This window comes from Miscanthus floridulus, chromosome 6 (assembly GCF_019320115.1).
Source record: "Miscanthus floridulus cultivar M001 chromosome 6, ASM1932011v1, whole genome shotgun sequence".
Classification (NCBI taxonomy): Eukaryota; Viridiplantae; Streptophyta; class Magnoliopsida; order Poales; family Poaceae; genus Miscanthus; species Miscanthus floridulus.
In genome coordinates, this window is record NC_089585.1 from 100,346,978 (window position 1) to 100,364,204 (window position 17,227).

Here is a 17,227-nt window from a genome sequence, read left to right on the forward strand (position 1 = left end):
CGGTCTATGAGGGACCCCGGGTTTATGAACCCGACAAGGATAAAACTAAAATAGATTACAGTTTAAAATATTGGAAAATTATATATTATATTATCTTTTGCATAATGATCCGAGTAATCTCATTCAAAATTAGCTAACTTTGATTATAGATGTTAATATATTTTTATATAAACTAGTGAAATTTAGATAAAACTAATTTAGGATAAAACTAAAACAGATTACAATTTAAAATGTTGGAGCGATTTATTATATTGTATTATATTTTGCATAATGAGCGGAGTAATCTCATTCAAAATCAGCTAACTTTGATTTTTTTAAATGGAATAGAATTAAATCGATTTTGCTTGGCTTAGGTTAGGTGTTTTTTTTTTTTGAGTGGAGCTTGGCCTAGGCAAGTGCTCCGAGCCACATATGACGGAGGCCCAATTGTTGCTATGCTTCGCAGCCTGTATGAATTGTTAAACTGGGCCGGACTTCCTTTTCTAATCCACTGAGATGGACACTGTATGTCTATTTTTGAATAACAGCAGGTGTCAAGTGCAAAATATATGAAAGCGTACATTACCATTAGCGCCCTAGGCCCTATAGCCGCCCCAAATCTCCCCCGCCGCGTCATTCTAACCCAAACCCTAGAAGCGCTCCGCCGAGCTCCAGGCTCCCGAGCTTGCCGCTTCTCGCGAAGAAAAAGCCGAGGCCGAGACAAGCTTCAGCGGCTCAGCCATGGATCTGGAGATCGTTGGGCGGCACGCCTTACTGTTCGACGACGACGCGACGGCGGAGGTTGTCAACTCCGGCGGCTCCCTTGTCCCCTGGGCGGCCGTCGGCGCGGCAGACCTCCTCCTCGACCGCCACGACGTGCGCCACCTGCTTGACCGCGTGCCCCCTCGCCCGCGCCGCGCCTACTCAGTGGCCCTCCTCTCCGCGCCCTCCCCCGACGGCGTCTCTGAGACCGAGCTCGATCGCGAGCGCTACCTGGACCTCCCGGCTGGCGACGGCGAATACGAGGGTTCTGGAGATGCGGCCCCCTCAGGTATAAATGGATCTTCCTTTTGCGCCGCCTCTCCTCTCCTCTCATTTCGCCTCTCGTATCTGTAACTGTCAGCTTCTGCCTACCCTTTGTTACGTTTTTGGTGTATTTGAGCTTAAAGTTTGTTCCGTTCTACATTCTGAATGTCGTTCTGCCGACTTTGTCTTGTTCTATGAGTCATAATCCTACATTTTTCGGACTCATCTTAATGAAGCCTCAAGTATAAATTCAAGATAAGCCCATTAATTGGTTGGGATTTCACCTTTCAGTGTTCTGATCCCAGCCCTCTTGAACCAAAGCTTCAGGTTTAAACTGTATTAGGATTTGGATATTTCTCTCTTATATGTGGCCTACGAGCATATCACACGTACTGATCTGTTCTCGGTTTGAATTTTTTTGGTTACCAGCAGACGAACGTAGTAGTAACTGTGTTTTCTTGCAAAGAAACAAGGTTCATAGAATATCCAGTTGTACCCAAATAACAGTATCACTGCCACATGTTTGAAGTTAGCAGTGTTCATTGTATATATGTTTTTTTTCCATTGTATACTTTTAAGTTTGCAGGAAGGATGCTTTGATTAGTTCATGAGCATCTTTAATCATTTCAAGTAAGGGACTTTCTTCTGTTGCTCGGAAGATGTAATTTGTGCCTGCATGTTTTCTTCCCTACTCCTATTTCTGTTATACTATACGACAATACTTTAGCTTTGATTAGTTCATGAGCATCTTTAATCATTTCAAGTAAGGGACTTTCTTCTGTTGCTCGGAAGATGTAATTTGTGCCTGCATGTTTTCTTCCCTACTCCTATTTCTGTTATACTATACGACAATACTTTAGCTGACATATTCTTGCTTATCTAGGAAATGGGACAGATACTGGACAGGCTGATTATAATGCTGTTCCTTTCTCATATGGATATCCTGCTGGTTCAGATGAACCAAGTTCTTCGGACTTGTGTTATCGCCCATCATTTTATGTGCCAGAAAGCTTGTTGAATAAGCTGGTGAGTATAAGCTTTGAGCTCTCACTTTTAACTATTTTCTCCAAATATGATAGAAATTTATTTCTTCTACCCTGTTATTAATCTTCTTCAGTTGATCCAGCAATAATTGTCCAAGGTGCATATGTTCTTCTAAGGATTAAATGCCTGTTTCAGATGGTTGGAGCAGAGATGAAGTTCCTACTAGTGATGCACATTGTTTCTTTGCAATGTATCTTGACGTAAGGAATATAGGCAGGTGGGATTAGAATGATTCAAGTGCTACATATAACAAAAATGAATGGGATGGCTGTCTTACGATATACCAGTTTTCTTAATATAGTAATTCATTCTGTTTGACATAATTTGTGCTTGTGTGCTCTCTAGCCATTACTGAGACATTTTTTTGCTCCCCTGTTTTAAATTTACAGCCTTCTTCTGAGAAGGCGCATCAGATAATTGCAAGAACAGCTTTATTTGTCAGCGAGCATGGGGGACAGTCAGAGATTGTATTGAGGGTTAAACAAGGAGATAATCCAACATTTGGATTCTTGATGCCCGATCATCATCTCCACAGCTACTTCCGCTACCTTGTTGATCGTCCTCAACTGCTGAAAGATGGTGCTGATGCTGTTGGCACGGATAAACGTAATACTGAGAGTGAGCATGCTTCATCTGGCGGGGCTTTATCATTGCTTGGGACCGCATATGACTCAGAAGATGAGGATGAAGGCACACTCCCATGTAGTTCGGAAGGCATGAATCCTGGAAATAGCATGACCCCTGATGTGCAGGGCCATGTAAAATCTGCATCAATTATGCCTGACAAAAAAGAACTAGGCAAAGATCAGAATGCTGCCGCTCCTGCAGTTAAGAGTAAAACAATATTGACAAAGAAGAATCCGATTATTACTGACAACAGCATTGTTGCTGTTCAGCGTGAAAAGGTTAATGACACAATTACAGCATCAACTACATCCAAATCACATACCAATTCAGGCTTATCTGAAACAAAAGAAATGATCCTTGAACCACCATCTTTCATGAAACGCACCATGGAGAAAATAATTGAGTTTATTCTGACGAATGGGAAGAAGTTTGAAGAAAAACTGATTGAGCAAGACAGAACAACTGGGAGGTTTCCATTTCTTCTGTCTTCTAATCCATACCACTCGTATTATCTAAAGTTTCTCCAGGAAACCAAAGAGGTAATTTGAGTCACACTTGTTTATGCTTTAAGCTTGAAAGATTTGTGTTACTACCCCTTTTCTGTTATTGTGTTGTAGAGGTCAAAAGAAATTTATTGTCTTCTTCGTTACTATTTCGAAGATGCCAAAAGAAGTTTATTGTGACTTCTTTCTATTTCAGAGAAGCCAAAAGAAAATTAGTTTCCCAAAATACTGTCATGCAACAAATGTCCCATGCCTTCATTCTCATCTTGTGATAGTGATACTTCTATTTACTTAATATTAATATCTGTCAGGTTTTCATACCTTGCATTTGTTTGTTCATCAATTATTTCATTATTTATATTCAAACCTGATTGAGCTTTCTACTACTGAATATGTTCACACAATTGATAGGAATGTTGTAATTGCAAAAATGATGGCCCTATGTTCTTCATTCATCAAGCTTCTTTTCTTGTTTAAGTATTGCCTTATTGTTACAATTATTATTTCTAATAGGCTTAGCTGCTTTATATCATTCTTAAGTACTCTTGATGTGCATTCAAATCGAGCAACCAGGCAACCAGCATTGCCATGCTAAGCAACAGTTTTTTTTCTGGGTCCTGCTTGCTTAAAATTTTGAGATCTTTAAAACTGATAGTGTTTTTGTACTGCTGTTCCTGATTCTTGTTGTATTGTTTTTTGCTGAGTGTCTTCTTTTTTTCTTTCTTTTTTGTTCTGAAGTGCATATGATGTCTTACACTTGATCTCTGAACTTCAGGTAAGTTCACATGTGGAAAGTATTAATCGCTGATGCACTACTTTGAGTAGCCTGTAGTAGGGTCTTTTATTCAGTCGTTGGACACTTTTCTGTTGGTCCTAATCTTGTAAGATGGTTTCCCCAGCGTGGCTGTGGTGTGAGTGTTCTAAAATTTGTATACCTTTTCACTTTCTTTATAAAAGCAGGATTTTCCTCCGTCAAAAAAAAAAACTAGGAACTGAAACTTTTCGTGCAACATATTTATGACATGATTTTCTGGTGGATGTATTGTGTTCACATGAGTCAGTTTCTTTGGTTGAATTCTTGCTTACTGGCTTTCTGCATCTCTTTGCTGTTGGTTTTTTTAATATAATGTCTACTTTGATGATATCCTGGACATCCAGGGCATGATTTGATTTAGCTATGTTGTGCTATCTTAGTTTGAAGCACTACATGGCAAATGTTTTCTAATTTTTTGGATTTGGAAAGGTTCTTCATCTTCATGGACATGAATTGCTGATGTCTATTTTGATTAATTGAATCGCTTTTCTTGGTTCAATTGTTTCTTGAATGCATTGCTTGTTTGCTTTGCTTTTCAAGCTTATACTGCCCATTTTTTTTAATTATTAGTATTTTTTAGCTCGTATTAGATCTAACTCATCAAAAATATCCTGTTGGACAACCTAGAGTGTTTTGTATTCCAGGCCAAATCAATTCCTCCCCCTCAATATCTACACCCAAACAGATCCTTATAATTGTTGGTGCTTCTCTTTTATACCCTGGGAATACTAAGGTTGTGTTGTAGACTTAAGCCCTTTCGCAATGCAGGATTTTGCAAGAAATACTTTAATTCCCACTGTTTGATCAGAATCTTCATGCTCTAAACATTTCACTAGCTTCTTTACTAAGTTAATGTTAATCCTTTTTCCTATGATCCAATGGCAAATTTTAACTATGGTTTGTTTCTCTTTCATTTATTGATTTTGCAGTCCAAGTCACGTGGTAGAAGTCCTACTCATAAGGACAGAAGAGGTTCTTCTGACTGGAGGGGCAGAAGAAGTCCTGAGAGCGACGACAGAAGCTCCCATGAGCGCGCCGACAGAAGCTCTCGTGAGCGCGGCGACCGAAGATGCTCAACGGAGCGCAAAGACAGCAGTTATGGCATGGTATCCAGTGCTTCTGATAGAAGCTCAGCTGGACCATCGGAGAAGCAGCTGTATGACAAACAAGGGAAGGGTAGATTCCATCCTGTTTGTGGGGTCAAGAAGGAACCTACTCGGAAAGTCACTGCAGATGAGGCTGCTGCTATAGTAATGGTGGCTACTCGTGGACTGGGTGCTGCAAATGACTCACTTAACACCATGAAAGGAACCAAGGACAATGTTCGCACCCATGTTAGTAATGATCCTTCTTCCAGCTTTGGAAGTTTCTCATCTTTACAGGACCAAGATGCACTGTCCAAACATATTTCAAATAGTGAGGCTGATGCTCCACTTACAAGTAGTGGACAGCCCCAAAAGGAAGGTTTTGGAATTATTGATGATGATTGGATTGCAAACACTATTGCAAAAGCTGCTGCTGCTGCTGCCTCCAAAGAGGCAGATTCTTCGGAAGCTTCCATGACAAAGGAACAGAAGCTGAAAGCTGAGAGGCTTCGCCGTGCGAAGATGTTTGCTGCAATCATTAAGAGTGGAGACAACAAGATGAATGATTTAGCTGCAGCATCGGATCCAACTAGTGAAGCTGCCAAGGCAATTCCTGATACGAATGTCTCTGGACTTGATCTGCAATCTGTGGCTAAGGAACGTGAAGGTAGCTCTGCCCCGTTTGAACATGAAGGGCCAAACTTGACAAAGCATAATAAAGACTCTGATGATGAACAGAACAGAGTGCGGAAGTATAGAAAGAAACATCAAGAATCCAATGAGGAAGAAGATGAATCAGAGGATAGCTATAAGCACTCAAGGAAGAGGCATCACCCAGAGCATTCAAGAGCCCGGAGTAAGGATATTCACAAACATAAGCACAAGAGTCACTCCAAGGACAGGGAATCCAGACATCGCAGACACCGTTATAACTCTTCGGAAGATGAGCAGGAGCAGGAGCGTCGGAGTTCCAAGTCAAGGCATAGGCATAGAGATGATCACCGCTACTCTGATGAGGAGGAACACAGGAGGTCACATAAGCATAGGAGGAGGGAGCATCACTCCAGTTCTAAAAGGAAGCTCGAGGAAGACCGAGACCAGAGTGAACTGTCTCAAGGTCGCTTAGAAGTGTCCCCGTCTAGATCAGATGCCAAGTTTGAATCAGACAAGCTGCCTGATGACACTGCACAATCAACTCAGGGAACAACTGAAGTGCCCAGTGAATTGAGAGAAAAAATCAGAGCGATGTTGCTCGAGAGACTGTAATATCTGTATCACAGCAGTTTAACATTATGGCCTTACTGCCCTTTCAATTTATGTATTTGCTTCGAACGTTCCAACTATGTGTCCATTTTATTTGAAATCAGTGACCTGCACGCTAAGTTTGTTGACCTGCTCCACAGGTTGGCGTTTCTGCTGCATGCATCGGTGTTGTTATGACCATCTTGTTGAATCAGCGGTCTACGTGTAACGTATATTTTTCAAGATGCCTGCTGAAGTCTGAAGACAACCATTTCTTCTTGTGATTTCGGTGATTTCGGTAGATATGGGGTGTCTTTGAAACTGTGCGAGGGCTTGTTTGGAAACATGACAACTTCTCAGTCTATACGTATCGCAAGTTTTTGTGGTGGAAAATGAATTCATTTTCCACTGGAATATGGATCGAGATTATATACTTCAATCCATATACTCTCGTATGGATTGAGTTTATCCAAATAAGTCCTCTGAAAAAAAAACTTTTGACTGGCTTGAAGAGAACACCAATATTAAGGCACCGATGCATGCCGATCATCCAAATTCCAACCAAATCCATCCATCCAGTTGAATCCGATCCCATCCAAAGCTCACCCGCCGCCGTGCCCAAAGCTCCGATCGCAAACCACCCGAACCTTTACCACACCGCAGTCGCCTTCGCCTGGCTCGCATCTCAGCCGTCCATCAGCGTAGGCGCGGACCCGAAACCCGTCGCAACAAAACTAACGACTTCCGCACACCCGAATGGGTCGCAAGTCGCAACCCACGCTGCCTCGCTCCCGGCTCCGATCTGCTAAGCCTCCGCCGGATCGGGTTGCGGGTCGCCACCCCCGACCCAGATCCACCACAGCTCGCCGCCGGCCGCCGCCGCAGAGGTTAGTTTCACAATCACTCACCTCCGCCTCCTCCCCTTCTGTTTGCTCCTTCTTAACGGATCCGCTTACCGGGGCCATAAACCCTAGCTAAAAGGCGAGGTCTGCGAGCTATTTCACGCCCGATTTCCTAGGGTTTGACTGTTCGAGCGTGGGGACTGGACCCCGCTGGGTTGCGATTTGGCGGGGGGATGCCAGGTCACTTGCTCGCTCCGGCTGATTGTGCCGTAGTTACGAGGGATTGGGGATCTGCTTGGCATGTGCAAGGGGATTTGCTACTCCCAGCGGTATGTGCAAGGGGATTTTTAATGGTGTCTCTCTTATGTCAGAGGCATTCGGTAGTGCTTGTGCAATGTGCTTGCTCAGCGTATCGTTGCTTTGCAATCTGTGTTAGGAGAGAGCTTGGCAACATTTTAGTCTGGTTATGGGTGAAAGGCTGCCGATTGCTTTCCAGTTTATGGCGAAAGGTATTGGATATATGCAATCTGTATTTAATTTTTGCTACCCTTTCGTTTCTGGTAAAAAGAGGCCAAATCGAGAGCTTTTCCTTTGGTATTCATATGTATGATGTGCTTCTCTGTATGTGTGCTGCAGTGGGTGATCGTGTGCGTGGTAACATGCTGGAACCAACAGCAATGGAGGTGCCCGTTGCTGGCTCAGTGAGCAATGCAGTGATGCCTGCGCCTGTGGTTCACAATCCACGTGCACGCAAGCTGCGGTCCGCAGTTTGGCAGGACTTCACGAAGGAGCGCCGTGCCGATGGCAACTGTGTGGCTGTCTGTAACCACTGCAAGAAGCAGCTCACGGCAACTAGCCGGTCAGGCACAACGCACCTCCGCAACCACCTCGCAATCTGCACCACCACCTCCACACGGCGTGCTGGTAAGCGCCGGAAGCTTGTTGTGCGCCGTATTCTCCAGAACAAATCCTCCGTGGATGGGCGCTCGGGTGAGGGACACGCCTCCGGTGAGGACATTGATAATGAGGGCACACACTTTGATCAAGAACTCAGCCGCCGAGACCTTGTGCACATGATTGTCCAGCATGGCTACCGGTTTTCGATTGTGGATGATGTGGGCTTCCAAAAGTTTGTCAAGAACCTCCAGCCTCAGTTTAGGATGGTGTCGTGTGACACAGTGAGGGCTGATAGCATGGAAATATATGCAGGTGAGAAACTTAAGCTACATGATGTGCTCTTTAAGATCCCCTGCCGGGTTAGCATATCAGTTGACATGTGGCGGTCAAATACACAGATGGAATACATGTGCTTGACTTGCCACTACATTGACCATGCCAATGATGAGTGGAAAGTTAGGAAAAAAATTCTCAACTTTGTGCATATGGAGGCACCTTTTACACTTGATCAGATGGTTAATCTCATTGTAGAGAAGTTGCAGAGTTGGGGTATTGACAGAAAGGTAGCTGCTGTTGTGCTAGACAACTGCAACGGTGGTGAAATTGTTGCTAGAGAGCTCCTCATAGTTTTGCAGCCTCGGAGGCTTCTATTGAATGGGGAATTGTTCCAAGTACGCTCTTGTGCACATATTCTAAATCTCACTGTCCAAGAAAGCTGGGAACAGGCATCTGATATAACTAATAGAGTTCGCAAGATGATTAACTATGTCAAGTTTGAAAGATTCCAAAAGTTTCAGGATATTTCAAAGGTACTGCATATGGATCAAAAGCTGTTAGTTGTTGATTCTCCTGATAACTGGCCGTCTACTTACTTAATGTTTGACTCTGCATGCTACTATCATGATGTGCTTGTGCGCCTGACAGAACAGGAAGGGCATTATGATGTTTTTCTGTCTGCTAGTGACTGGGCTGATGTGAAAGCCCTCACTGAAATACTGGACGTAGTCTATCATGCTATGGAGAAGTTTCCTGTGGAAAACCCAACTGCAAACCTCTATTTTAATGAGATGTGTGAGATCCATGTGCTTTTGAAAACCTGGAGCAAGAGTCCATCTACTGTTGTTGCCAAAGTTGCTGACCAGATGCTTTCTAAGTTTGAGGGCTACTGGAATCTCACTAGGCCTGTAATGGCATTTGCATCTATTCTTGATCCTCGTTACAAGATGAAGTCCCTCGAATATTTTTTTCGGCTCATTTATTCTGATGAGCAATTTACAGCAAAGGCAATGATAGATGTCATCCAGAATACCTTTCACAATCTGTATAATGATTATAAACATCAATCATCAGATTCATGGAAGAATCCATCTGTTCTCTGTTACTCTAGAAACAGTAGTTCTTGCATGGGCTCTATGTACAGCAGTGGGGATGATTCTAAGACCTTCTCACGTATCACATTATCTGATGCTCGACGGGGACTTGATCAGTATATACAAGAGACCTCATCAGGACAATCCTTGAAGTCTGACTTGGAGATGTATCTCGAGGAAGCAGTTTATCGTCAAAAAGAAGGAAATCAGGATAATTTTGACATTCTGGGATGGTGGAAGTCCTTTGCAGCCAAGTATCCTGTACTTTCACAAATGGCCCGTGATATTTTAGCTATCCCTGTATCTATCATCCCTTTGGACAGTGAAGCCCGTACACTAAATGAGTATCTCAGTACTATGGACCCTTCAACGGTTCAGGGATTAGTGTGTGCACAGGATTGGTTACGGGAAGACCCAGAAGGTATCGCTGACTTTCTCTAACTGCTGTGAAGATTGGTATAACTTAATAATGATTGTTTTCCCCTGTGCTTCTGCAGTTGTTGCTGGTTCAGGTGGTCATGGAGATGTTGGAGCACCGCGTGGTGACGAACTTGTTGTGGTGCCAAAATAGGTGAATACATTTGAGGCTCTGCACTTCTTTCAGTTTATTTCCAATACCATTTTATCTTATCCCTTGTTGAATATGTGCATGCATGAGATGTTCTTGCGAGAAAAAAGTTGATACAAGAGGCTTTTATAAGAAAAGTTGAAAGAAGCTGCTTATGTATACTTCCTTGCCATTTGTTTTTATTCATGGATAATAAAAGTTAAAAGCACAAATCTATGAGGTGCATTTAAGATGTTAATATATGGTAGCTTTTAGAATCTTCAGCGCCTGTTAGAGTGATACTTACCTTATGTCTTAAGCAGAGAATGATACTAACAACCTGGAAATAGTATGCATTGGCAGTTCAAGAAACTGTCAAGTTTTGCCATGAAAATTATGTATAAATTAAGTTCAGTGGCTATAATAGTATTTGTAATGAAAGAACAGTTAGTGGGTGTCTATATTCAGTTTAACTCAGTTTGTACTGGATGGTCACTAACTCACTATTGATGAAGGGGACCTGCAAAAGTACAAATTACCAAAGATTTTATTAGCTGTTTGATGTTTGAATTTGGAGGTGCTAATTGCAGGAACTGAGACCTCTATAGACCTTAGTTATTAAAGTCTTGAGGCCAACTAATTTTTTTATGCCTTCAGTTTCAAGACTACTACTTACTTTCAGTCATTTGTTTTGATGCAACTTTATTTAGAGCATCTCCAGCAGTAGGAAAAAATCTCAACCCCAAAACTAGTTATTGGGGGAGCTACAAGCCTTTTTTTGAGGGCTTTGAAAGGCCTCATCTCTAGCAGAATGAGAAAATCTCATCCCCAATATCTCATCTGACATGTGGGGTCAATTTGTCATTCACACTCTTTTCTCTTTCTTCTCTCCCCACCCCCACCCGTACCCGTTCGTTCCCCGCAAGGCCGCGACCTCCGACTCCGAGCTGCTGTTTGTTCCCCACCTGAACCGCCGACGCCGCTCCGATTCCTCCGTCTCCGTCGCCACTCCCTCCATTCCTACCTCCTCCTCCCATACTGCTCCTCCTTCGTCGTCCCTAGCCATGGCGCCCAAGAAGCTCCGTCCCCGGCCATGGCGTCCAAGAAGCTATAGGTCTTCTTCTCGGTCCCCGGCCATGGCGCCCGCGGCCTACTGCTCCTCCTCATCGTCTCCTTCCTCATCCTTGGCGCCGGCAGTTGGAGCTCGCGCCAAAAATCTCAGGTATTGGGGGGAGGGAGGTTTCCCTCATCTTTGAGGGGTTGGAGGATGGATTTTGAGGGACTGAGAATTTTTTTTTTTCTCATTGGGGGCTAGAATGGGGATCTGCTGGAGCTCTCAAATCCCTCAAAATACAGGTTTTTCTCATTGGGGATGGGAATTGGGGGACTGCTGGAGATGCTCTTCCCTCGAACCATTTTACTATGTCTCTTTCAGCATTTATACCAGTAAAAAGTATGAGGTTGAACTATCAATTGTGTTTTCACTATAAGGATAATCCTTGTGGTGATGTGTTGGTTACCATTGTATTTGTGCTGTTGAATCCACCATCTTGCTCTCAGGAGTGAATCTTTGATCAACACAATGGCAGTGTCAGGGTCTCAAGGTTTGGGTAACTTCGTGTTATGCTTTTGAACCTACTTTATGGCTAGAGCTATTAGGGATTTAGGGTACTATAAAGCCTATAAAATTACCATAGGGACAGATGGCACTTAGTGTAGATTGTTTAGAATGAAAATTTACAGATTCACGCCTGAAAATGTACTTGCGCGCTATACATTTTGTATATTTCTTTTTTATCTACTGGAGTACAACCTTTGTGTCTAGAACTATTTGGTTCCATGATAGTAATAAGATATAGAATTATGTGCTTTAGCTTATCAGTGCAGAGTCAGTCTCTGAACTCTACTCTCCTAGAACCTTTACATTACCTGGATTATCATATTCCTTTCCTGCATTTTTTTTATATCCTTTGGATTATGAATTCACCATCCTTAGTTCCTAACCAATTTAACATTGTCCAGAGTGGAGTATTCTGAAAGAAGTCGTTTGAGAAGACTTGGGTGGCAACGGTACCTACATAATTTACTGTCCAAGAACCTCTAGTACTCACCTGTAAATGCATCTTTCTAGTTCTAGATGCTGATTTGTACAATGAACTCCTGGAGCCACCCTCAAAGAAGGATGGTAACATTATCCATCCATTCAAAACAGCCTACCATGTATTCATGATGACTTGTGCATTATGTTGCTCATCGGGTAGCCTAAGCTATCTGTTGACATGTTTCGCAAGGCAATTGCGATTATTTGAAGTGCTCTTTTGATGAACCATGCATGCCCTGGGAGCCCTGAGAGCTGGAAGGACGGGCCACTTGAATTGGACAGTGTTGTGTGAATACATGAAAGATGACAAGAAATTCGTGTTGTTCAAGCCCATGACCTGAGGTGAACATACATCTAACAGGCATTTCACATGATCGCATTATCAAACTAAAATGCTGTGTAGACATAGTTAAAAGAAAAAGGATGTATCTCCACTGAAGTTTCGCATTATCAAACTAAACTGTAGGAAGAGATCAAGTAACAGCTGCCAAGAGCAAGAAAGAAGGCACCGTACAAAATTGAGTCATCCTGACAACCAGCTGACCGTACAGCGGGCAACGCCAACCATCGCGCTAACTGCTGAAACGCGCAGGCGCAGTCCTCGCCCGTGCCCACGGCGGCACGGCGCCCATGCTTCGGTGCCGGCCACCGTCATCAAGCACGCCGCGGGCAGGCACAGTACAGCCAACAGACTCGCCGGTCGCCGCGGCAGGACTGGAGTAAGCAAAGAATACCACCACGGGGACAAGACAGCCAAAGAGAGCAAACGCGTCCTGATTTCTGAATGGTCTCCATCCACGAGACACGCTTGCAGCTGAATTGACAGTTCGCCGCGGAAAGAATTTGCCTAGTTAGGCCCTACTGAATGGCTAACCCTCTGCCTGAAAACTGATGAAACTTTTATCTGGGTATATATTGTCGATGTTACTAGCAAAAAAAAAATACTACTGTATGTATACGCTCCCGGACCAAGACGCTTCATTCCCAACTTCTCCAGCCATGCCCTCCTCCTCGGCGTGCGCGCGAGCAGGTGTCACCGGTTGCGATCACCCGGCTGCGCTCAAGGGATCACCGACTTTTTGGGCCTGCAAGTGGGCAAACAGCGGTGTCAAGTAAATACAAATACAGTTTATGTTTGCCTGTATATACCAAGATACCCCCACCAAAGCACTCAAAGCTTGAAACTTGGATAGGGGTAGTGTAGTACATCATCATTTGAATAGCCCATCCAACTATCCAAGAGGCTGCTCTGAGTCTGAAGTTACTTAGACGCACGCTACTGCCCGAGAAACAAATGCATGCATAGGAACAAGCACAAGGAGATCAGGCCAACAGCATGAAGACTGGTTTTGCCTACAGGGATACAGTTTACATGTTTCTCTGAGCAACAATTTTTTGGCTGAAACTGATTTATTTCGGTCATGACTATAGAACTACAGCAGAACTCTTCTTACAGTAAGTGACCAAAGATTGCATTACATTAACTCATTACACAGTCCATTAGTTTCCGTCTACTTTTCTAACAGTTTGTTAGGAGGACACTCATGAAAAGCTAAGAACATCGAGCAAGCAAATATTGATGGCACTTTAGGAAGTTGGTGGCCCATGTCCTAACCGGGAGGTCCATAAATAGTACTACGTGCACATCATGTACATGAAAAAGGTAAAGACAATTGGTTCAAATAAGGACCAACAGGGTCCACAAAAATCTATCATCGTCTCTCAATATGGCGTGCAATTCAATGCTGTAGTACTACATCAAATCCAAAGTTAAAAATGACAAGCAATTGTTGGAAGTTTAGTAGGAAAATTACTTGAACAATTTGTTGCACTGAAAGAACATATTTCAAATTTTTGTATTGATGATGAGAAGGCAAGCTTTGTTAGTTATTTACTCGGTCTGTAAACATTTGAATTCAAAAGGCATAGTTGTAGGCAATATCTTGTCAATTTGTTTTTGGTTGAACATAAAATCAAATATTTAAGTCTTGAAAGCAGAAAGTATAATGAGGCTATAGTTTTGCCGGTGAAAAACTTCTCTTACACCCGAACCTTGTGAGTATGTTATAAGAAAAAAAATTGGTGTTTTAAAGGAGTATTGCATCCAGATTAAAAGTTTTGCAAGAATTGAGAGAAATATTCCTTCTCCACATCCGAATTTTAGTTACACCGATTCTAAATTATATACCTGTATTTTAGTTACACCAATTCTACCGACAAATTATATGCCAAAATAATGACCGTAGCTCTAGTACATGTCGAGCATAGATACAATGTAAGTTAACCGTAACTAAAATTAGGTACGGAGTAGACAAATCCTAAAGCTGACAAACCCCAAGTCTAACAAAGAAGGCAGTGGGGAACAAATGACAATCAACAAAAGACTAACTTCACTTATAATAAAATTAAAAAAAAAACTTTACTTATAATATAAATGTGCATTGGCAATTATTCATAATCTTTTAATCAAAGAAAAGTAAAGCAGAATTCAATCCTCAATTCCTTGATCATACACAATAACACAACTTACAACTGTGTACCGTTTTGGGAGGAAAAAAAAAAGAAAAACAAAATGCAAGATCATGCTGCAAATATTGATGAAAGCACCAGATCTCCTACAACCTAAGGGCTAAGGCTCCAGAAATCCATCGTCTATAGAGACAATGGCTGCCGCATTAGAGCACACAATAACTGCTAACCAGGCACATCACCACCCAGCGCTAAATTACCATTCACCAACAAAATCTATGAAGTACAAGGGGGCTACAACAGAAAATGTGTCCACCAATCTGCGGTCAGATGCGGCGTGGAGATTGGAGAACTTACAGAAAAAGACCAATCCAACAGTCAACTTAAAATATGCTGCTGTACTAGTAGTAAGCAGCTCAAACTGTGATCCTCCCTAAGACCAAAGGTAACCTTATTAGCAGCTAGCTATTTGCTCTCGGAAGTCGTAAAGAACATTTAGTCACCCCCAAAGTTGACCATATATATCCTGAAGAAAACAAACAGGACACTGAATTTGCATTGATCTATATGTGTGACCAGAAACCGGCTAGAAACAACATTCTTCTCTAGCAAGGTAGTATCTCCGTGAAGCTGCCGTTAAAATGCATTTATATGTTATTCCTTTTCTACTCCGCCGCGCTTGGCCACGAACTACTCAACACAATCTCGAGATAGAACAGACGAGCAAATAGTAGGGGTGAAATGCGGTGGCATGGAGAGCCGGGACATGGAAACATTAGAACTGCATGTAGGTGGCAGCAGGGGAACGGACTCACCTCCGTCCGCGTCCACCCCGTGGTCTCGAGGCGGCCATGGCGGCCTGGGTGCAGCTTCGTGGGGCCCCTCGGAGGTCATGTTGCTTGCTGGTCCTCGACGGCCTTTCACCGGCTCGGGCGAGCACGGCAACTGCTGGGGCGCGGGGAAGCGAGGTGGGCAAGGGAGGGCCGTGCGTCTGTCCCCCAAACGCACAAGGGAAGGGAAGGGAAGCCGACTAGCCGAGTAAAACCAAGCATCTGGCTTCGATGGATGAGAGACCCAGAGAGAGAGAGAGAGAGAGAGAGAGAGAGAGTGGACAGAAGAGAGCAGGGGCAAAAGGAGAGGAGGGAGAAAGTGAGCAATGGCTGTCAGCTGTTTGCGCTGCTTTCTTTTTCTCGAGCCTGCACAGCGGTCGCTGCCTCCGCCGCAGCAGCGCGCGCGCCCACACGCAGCGGCCCTGCCATGGTTTATGGTTTACAGTATTGATGAATGATGAAGCCAAACGGTCAATGGAAGCGTGTCCTTGGCTCGGTTACGCTTCTTGAAGCAAACAAGCCCATCGTCGGCTGAGAGTCAGGCCACCCAGGCCAGCCAGCCAGGAAAGGAAGAACTCGGTATCGGCGTCGCGCGTGCGCGATGCAGTATGCGCGGACCATGTGTGCACGTTGCAAGGGCGCAACAACGGTAGTACTCCTACTAGCGTCGTCGGTAGGGACCGGACTAGACTAGGGAGCGAGTCTTTTCTTGCTTTGCCCTGCTGCCCCTGCCTCAGCAGCAGCGTCTCTCTCTCTTCTGTCTTCTGTCTCCCCCTGCCACTGCCGCCCGCAGCCCGCCCAGCAAGGTGGCCCCCTTCCTTTCCTTTATCGTCTGTCTCATGAAACGGGAAAGAGACTGTGGTCTCGAGGAGAGGAGCGGGCCGAAACCCAAGAGATTGGCAAAGATATTGGGGGCGCTTTCTTTGATCTTGTTTTGAACCTCTTTGAAATCGTGAGTAGTAGTAGTAGTAGACCTCTCTGGTGGAGTGGTGGTATGCTAGGTGCTTAGCACGGGTACTGCTGCATTTTGTTTTTATTTGTGAATTATTGTCAAAACATTGACTAATTAGGCTTAAAAGATTCGTCTCGCAAAGTACAACAAAACTGTGCAATTAGTTTTTAATTTCGTCTACATTTAGTACTTTATATATGTATCATAAATTTGATGTAATAGAGAATCTTCTTTTTACGTAATATCAAAGTTGAAAATTTGAGAGGAACTAAACGGACCTAGCCGGCCGGACAGGTGGTTCCAGCTCGTTTAATAGCAGAAGTACTACTACTTCTCTATCAATGTCCAAGCCATAACTGCTCCGTCCTGCTTAATCAACCTCTTCGATTTGAACTTATATATGTCTGTGCGTTACATGGAGCTACGGTTTTTTATCCATGTCTACTATAAAGGATTTCATCATTTTTAGAAAATAATTTAAAATGATGAAAAGATTTTACATTGGCCACGTAAACTATTTTCAAATGCACTTAGGTTTTTTATAATATTCAAAATAATCGACGACCATGCCCATTCTTATGTTCTAGAGCGAGTACAGACCTGACATCGAGCCTCTTCCAATCCGCACAAGCATACTTATATTCGTGACTTTGGAGTTAACAATTTTTAGGCTTTTTAGACTAATTTTTTAGCAGATTGTCTATGTGTTATACATGCTCTTAGGCTTTCTAGGATTTATATTTCACACGCAGTGACATGGTTATATTCATGACTTTGGAATTAACAATTTTCAGGCTTTTCAGAGGGTTGTACATGCTCTTAGGCTTTCTGGGATTTATATTCCACACGTAGTTACATGGTTACACTCTAGTCAAAAGGAACTTAACAAAATTTGAATT

The 17,227-nt window shown here is 43.3% G+C and overlaps 2 protein-coding genes and 1 non-coding gene across 4 annotated transcripts; all 3 read left to right on the top strand.

Moving 5' to 3' along the window:
- The first annotated feature begins 593 nt into the window (after positions 1–593).
- On the top strand, positions 594–6,478 carry LOC136456430 (uncharacterized). The gene is made up of 4 exons (XM_066456294.1): positions 594–1,030; positions 1,889–2,031; positions 2,439–3,215; positions 4,923–6,478. Exons 1-4 carry the CDS (start codon positions 721–723, stop codon positions 6,342–6,344), a joined length of 2,652 nt encoding a protein of 883 aa, XP_066312391.1. The 5' UTR covers positions 594–720; the 3' UTR covers positions 6,345–6,478.
- Positions 3,928–3,991, top strand: LOC136462126 (small nucleolar RNA snoR101). Its single transcript, XR_010760645.1, has one exon. It is a non-coding gene; the product is annotated as a small nucleolar RNA snoR101 (small nucleolar RNA).
- A 566-nt stretch (positions 6,479–7,044) lies between the features above and the next one.
- LOC136456431 (zinc finger BED domain-containing protein RICESLEEPER 2-like) lies at positions 7,045–12,187 on the top strand. Of its 2 annotated transcripts, XM_066456295.1 has the most exons (5): positions 7,245–7,491; positions 7,599–7,671; positions 7,799–9,850; positions 9,927–10,000; positions 11,999–12,187. In XM_066456295.1, exons 1-4 carry the CDS (start codon positions 7,396–7,398, stop codon positions 9,998–10,000), a joined length of 2,295 nt encoding a protein of 764 aa, XP_066312392.1. In that variant the 5' UTR covers positions 7,245–7,395; the 3' UTR covers positions 11,999–12,187. The 2 variants fall into 2 exon arrangements, with proteins under 2 accessions (XP_066312393.1, XP_066312392.1); XM_066456296.1 differs by lacking the exons at positions 7,245–7,491; positions 7,599–7,671 and adding an exon at positions 7,045–7,207.
- Positions 12,188–17,227: the final 5,040 nt, after the last annotated feature.

Excerpts from the sequence above, each read along its gene's own strand:
- LOC136456430 (XM_066456294.1), top strand. The coding sequence starts at position 721 with ATGGATCTGGAGATCGTTGGGCGGCACGCCTTACTGTTCGACGACGAC. Across the intron at positions 1,031-1,888 it reads TGGAGATGCGGCCCCCTCAG|GAAATGGGACAGATACTGGA; the intron begins GTATAAATGGAT and ends TTGCTTATCTAG. Across the intron at positions 2,032-2,438 it reads AAAGCTTGTTGAATAAGCTG|CCTTCTTCTGAGAAGGCGCA; the intron begins GTGAGTATAAGC and ends TTAAATTTACAG.
- LOC136456431 (XM_066456295.1), top strand. The coding sequence starts at position 7,396 with ATGCCAGGTCACTTGCTCGCTCCGGCTGATTGTGCCGTAGTTACGAGG. Across the intron at positions 7,672-7,798 it reads TTTCCAGTTTATGGCGAAAG|TGGGTGATCGTGTGCGTGGT; the intron begins GTATTGGATATA and ends TGTGTGCTGCAG. Across the intron at positions 9,851-9,926 it reads GTTACGGGAAGACCCAGAAG|TTGTTGCTGGTTCAGGTGGT; the intron begins GTATCGCTGACT and ends GTGCTTCTGCAG.